Below are 5,774 nucleotides of genomic sequence, written 5' to 3'. Positions count from 1 at the left end.
TAGTTAGTAATCAACACAAAAGAGGCTTTCGTTCTTCAACTTAAGATGTCCTCTTTTCTTTTTCTCTTGTTCATATAGGGAACAAGCTTTACCCTGTATACAGATCCAGCTGCAAAGGGACATCTGTGATTTTGGGAACCAGGCTGACCTGCCATCTGGAAACGGAAGCAAGTCCTCAGGTCTGCAGAAGACCTTCTCCAAACTGACATCTCGGTTCACCAAGAAAGTGTCGTGCACCACCTCCAGCAGCACACACTATTCCAAAAACGTCTTCACAGCTGTGTGTTCAGAGGAGAAGGCCAAGATGCCAGGCAATATTGATACACGGTTACAGAGCATTTTGAACATTGGTAACTTCCCTAGGACTACAGACCCTTCCCAGGCGGCTCAGAATTCCAGTAATCCAATGGTCAATGGTTTTCTCCTGGAGAGACATGAGAACTTCCTGCATGGGGACGATGGCAAGGACGAGAAGGGCATGAACTTACCCACTGACCAAGAAATGCAGGAAGTGATAGATTTTCTCTCAGGCTTTAACATGGGCCAGTCACATCAGGGGTCCCCACTAGTGACAAGGCGTAATTCTACTGCCACTGCCATGGTGACTGAACAGAAGGCAGGAGCCCTTCAACCACAGCAGCCATCACTGCCAATGGCCCCTCCATTACGGCCACCCCAGGCTGGAGCACACACACCTCTGGCACCTCAGCAGCAGTCTCCAAAGCAACAGCAGCCCCAGGTCCAGTACTACCAACACCTGCTCCAACCCATTGGATCACAGCAGACTCCACCCCAGCCTCGGGCACCTGGGAAATGGGTCCATGGCTCATCTCAGCAGCCAGCACCTCCCATGGCAGCGGGTCTGTCTCCTCTTGGTCAGTGGCCTGGCATATCTGATCTCAGCTCTGACTTGTACAGCTTGGGCCTAGTGAGCAGCTATATGGACAATGTGATGTCAGAAGTTTTGGGACAGAAGCCACAGGGACCTAGGAATAACACCTGGCCAAACCGTGACCAAAGTGATGGAGTCTTTGGAATGTTGGGAGAGATTTTGCCTTTTGATCCTGCAGGTAGGTGAGGCCTTCCCACTGCTCACCACATTAAAAAAATATAACACAGTTGCTGATGAATTCCTGGAGGCCTAACCCCACAGCCTTATGAAAGTACAGTACTTGTATGTACTAGTATGCTCTACTAGTAAGCACCAGCACCTGCCCCTGCCCCTGCCTCTGCCCCTCAGCTGTCCTTAGGACCTTCTCACTGTCTGGAGGGAAGTGTCTGGTGGAGGCAAGTGCAGGGGAGATGTAGCAAGAAAGGAAAGCAGATTGGGGAAGTGGCTGAGAAAGTAAGGGAGAACCATTATTCGTCTTGAGACCCTCGATCTTTTTTCTTCCTTCCTCTGTCTGTCTGTCTGTCTCTCTCTCTCTCTCTCTCTCTCTCTCTCTCTCTCTCTCTCAATAGGGTTTCTCTGTATCCCTGGCTGTCCTGGCACTCACTCTGTAGACCAGGCTGCCTCGAACTCAGAGATCTGCCTACCTCTGCCTCCTGAGTGCTGGAGTGAGAGGTGTGCATGGAGGCGTACACCCCCACTGTCTGATGAGCCCCAATTTTGTAATCCTGTTATTATTTTATGTTTTACTCTTTCTGGTACTGGGGATTGAACCCAGGGCCTCTCACATGGTAAGCAGGCACTCCACCACTAGCCGTATACCCAGCCCATCTTACATTTTTTCTTTTGAAACAGAGTCTCACTAATTTGCCAGCTTGTTCTCAGACTTGCTCTGTAGCCATGGTAGGTTTTCAGTTTGGGATCTTGGGCCTGGAAAGATGACTTAGTGGTTAAGAGTACCAGCTGTTCTTGCAGAGGACTCAGGTTCACTTTCCTCTTCTAGTTTGGGTGGGTGCCATGTGCATGTGGTGCACTGATATACATGCAGGTGAAGCAAGCACACAAAAATTTTTAAAAAGAGAAATTAAAATAGGTGTGATAGTGCAAACCTTTAATCCCAACACTGGGGAGGCAGAGGCAGATCTCTGAATTGAGGCCACCCTGAACTATTAGTGAGACCCTATCTCAAAAAGAAAACAAACAACAACAACAAAAAAAAGAAATTTGGTGGAAGATACTAGCATTTCGTAAAACAAACATCTCAATATAAATTATCAATAGTAGGATTTTTTTCCCTTTTCAATTTTTTTTTAAAATATTTATTTATTATGTATACAATATTTTGTCTGTGTGTATGCCTGCTGGCCAGAAGAGGGCACCGGATCTCATTACAGATGGTTGTGAGCCACCATATGGTTGCTGGGAATTGAACTCAGGACCTTTGGAAGAGCAGGCAATGCTCTTAACCTCTGAGCCATCTCTCCAGACCCCTCCCTTTTCAATTTTTAAATTTATTTACTTTCTTTTTTGTGTGGCCTTGGCTGTTCCAGAACTCAGTCGGTAAACCAGGCTAGCCTTAAACTCAGAGGCCCGCTTGCTTTGCCTCCCAAGTGCTGGTATTAAAGGTGTGCGCCACATCCACTTGGCTCATTCTGTCATTTTTGCATTTTGCTCATAGCTACCTCTTTTGCCCCCTCCCCCACTGGTCCTTTCCTTCTCCCGAACAGGCATCTTAACAGGATTATGCCCTAGTCTCTGCCAACCTGGAGGTTCACAGTATGCAGGGTGGGTTCACATTTCATTTACTATCCCTGTCTTGTGGGGTTTTTCTGTCTTTTCTGTAGAGGCAGCCCAGATCCTCATGCATGTTAGGCAGACCTTATTCAACTGAACCATATCCTTTTCTCACCTGTTACCTTCTTGTTGGCATGTCTTCAAATGCCTCTGTTCTGAAGGTTTGGCTTTGGTTTGCTACCCTGCACAGCATTGTTCAGCCCTGTGCAGAGTATGTTTGGCCACATCTTTTTTTGTTTGTTTGTTTTTCAAGACAGGGTTTCACTGTTTAGCTCTGGCTGTCTTGAAACTTACTTTGTAGGCCAGGCTGGCCTCAGACTCACAGAGATCCGCCTGCCTCTCCCTCCTGAGTGCTGGCATTAAAGGCGTGCACCACCACTGACTGGCTTGCCACATCTTAATGCATTCTGGAATTTGGTCTTTGTCATAATCGCTGTCTTTACACTGAAAAAGTAAGTCTGATGCCCCATGCTCAAGAAAATAATTGGCTCAGAGGTCAGCTTGAATGGCAGTGATTGTAACCACTCTCTGGCTTTGCTAAATTCCATGATGTAGTTGCTCAAAAATCATCATGTGATTCTCTAAGTTGTTAAATACTGCAGTTCATAGAGGCGAGACATTGGAAAATTTAAATTAGTCCATAGAGATGGCTCGTGAACATCTGCTGCTCTTCCAGAAGACCTGAGTTGAGCTCCCAAACTTCATGTCTGGCAGTTCTGTACATCTGTAACTAGAGCTCCTGAGGACCCAGCACCATTGGCTGGCTTCCAGACACTCACCACAGAGGCATGCACACACACACGTTAAATTTTTTTTCTGATTTTATATGTATGAATGGTTTGCCTGTACCTATGTGTGTGCACCATGTGCATACCTCGTGCCTGCAAAAGTTGGAAGAGAGCTTAAGATTCCTTGGAACTAGAGTTATGGATGGCTGTGAGCCATCATGTTGGTGCTTGGAAGCAAATCCAGGTCCTCTCCAAAAGCAACAAATGTTCTTAACCATGAGCCGTTTTTCCCAGCCCCATATACACACAAATTTTTGAAAAATAATTTTGAGATTTATTTTTTTGTTTGCTTTGTTTTTGAGAAGGGTCTCACTCTATAGCTTTGGTTGGTTTGGAACTCACTTTGTAGACCAGGGTGGTGTTGAACTCACTGAGATCTACTTATATCTGCCTTCTGATTGCTGGGATTAATGGTGTGAGTCATCACGCCCAGCCTAGATTTTCATGTATATGAATGTGCACCATATGAGTGCTTGAAAATTATGGATGGTAGTGAGCCATCATGTGGGTCTTGGTATTGAACCCAGGCCTTCTGCAAGAGCATTAAGTACTCTTAACTGCTCAATCATCTTTCCAGCCCCTTAGAAGTTTTTAAGTAGTTCCTATTTGTGTTAAAAACTTAGCTTTGGAACCAGACCGATTGGTGCATGCCTTTAATCCCAAGGAGGCAGAGGCCTTTGGATCTCTGTGAGTTTGAGGCCAGTCTGGTCTACAGAGCAAGTTCCAGGACAGCCAAAACTGTTATACAGAGAAACCCTGTCCGGAAAAACCAAAAACCAGTTAATTAGCTCTGGGAGACTGAGTCGGGTTCACTGAGCATTCCAGGCCAGTCTGTGCTATAGAGTCCATTTGCACACAGCAAGACTTTCTCAAGAAGCTTCGTCCCGTCCTCTCTGCACACTCATAGTAGGCATAGCCCTGCTAACAGCCCCAGCTTCAGAGCTGTGTGTGCTAAGCTCACACACACGAGGTCAATTTGGCCTTAAATTCCGATTTTTCCTTTGTCTCAACACAGTGGGCTCAGACCCAGAGTTTGCACGCTATGTGGCAGGAGTGAGCCAGGCAATGCAGCAGAAGCGTCAAGTCCAACATGGCCGCCGGCCAGGCAACCCCCGGGGCAACTGGCCACCCATGGATGATGCCCATCGGACCTGGCCTTTGCCAGAGTTCTTCACAGAAGGGTGAGTTCTGCGTACAGTAAGGAAGCCAAATTTGGGATCTGGGTGCCCCATACAGCCTCTGTTCAAGGGGATGCTCACTGACTTTCATTCCTGCTTACTGGGCAGTGAAAGTGTGATACGGCTAAATTATGGATTGGTCAGACCCTAATTTAGGACGCAATGGGTATGATGTGTTCACATGAATACACCTTTGCTATGAATGGTACTTCAAGATAGCCTCTTGTAAATGCAGTGCACATATGAGATTTTAAAAATATTTTCTGTTTTTTAAATTAAAATATTTTTTAATATTTATTTATTTATTATATATACAATATTCTGTCTGTGTGTATGCCTGAAGGCCAGAAGAGGGCACCAGACCCCATTACAGATGGTTGTGAGCCACCATGTGGTTGCTGGGAATTGAACTCAGGACCTTTGGAAGAGCAGGCAATGCTCTTAACCGCTGAGCCATCTTTCCAGCCCCTAAATTAAAATATTTTAGCTTAAAAATTGTAAATACGGGGGAGGGGGCTAATAGAAAAAATTATAAGCACTTAACTTATGAGTAAACCAAGAGAAAACAGACGAGCCTTCTCCTCTTAAAGCAGGGATCTTATTGAACAGTGTTTCATGTGGTCTTTCTGGGGAAAGCAGAGTAGGTGTGAAACCCAAGAAGTTATTAGATGCTGTTATTATAGCCCACAGAAGTCAGAGTAGGCCTGGGGTGTGTAGCTCTGTGGTAGAGTGTTTACCTAGCATGTGCAAGGCCTTGCCTGAGCTCAGTCCCCAGCCCAGCAGAAACCAAGGTGTGTGCTCCAGTTCTAGTGCATTGAAGAATATTAAGGGTGGGACACGGTGGTACACACCTACAATCGCAGCATGTGGGATGTAGACACAGAACAGCTGTCATGAGTTCAAGGTAGCATGAGCTGTGTTATAATAGGAGCGGCGGGGCTGCGTCCCCAGCACCCCGGCCGCCTGCTAGCTTATGCCCCGAAATAACAACACACAAATTGTATTCGTTTAAACACTGCTTGCCCATTATATCTAGCCTCTTCTCGGCTAACTCTCGCACCTGGACTAGCCCATTTCTAATAATGTGTGTAAGCACCCCAAGGTGCGCTTACCGGGAAGATTCTA

General features: G+C 46.2%; 1 protein-coding gene across 1 annotated transcript in view; it reads left to right on the top strand.

The window, feature by feature from the left end:
• The window catches only part of Garre1 (granule associated Rac and RHOG effector 1), a 90,330-nt gene that overhangs the window by 78,897 nt on the left and 5,659 nt on the right, over positions 1 to 5,774 (top strand). Inside the window, exons 10-11 of the mRNA XM_050119074.1 lie at positions 79 to 1,070; positions 4,487 to 4,652. Coding sequence (XP_049975031.1) covers positions 79 to 1,070; positions 4,487 to 4,652 — 1,158 coding nt within the window. The remainder of the gene's footprint in view (positions 1 to 78; positions 1,071 to 4,486; positions 4,653 to 5,774) is intronic.

This window comes from Alexandromys fortis, unplaced genomic scaffold (assembly GCF_014885135.2).
Source record: "Alexandromys fortis isolate MF-2015 unplaced genomic scaffold, M_Fortis_MF-2015_v1.1 scaffold_140, whole genome shotgun sequence".
NCBI classification, from domain to species: Eukaryota; Metazoa; Chordata; class Mammalia; order Rodentia; family Cricetidae; genus Alexandromys; species Alexandromys fortis.
This window is presented reverse-complemented; position numbering and strand designations above follow the sequence as displayed.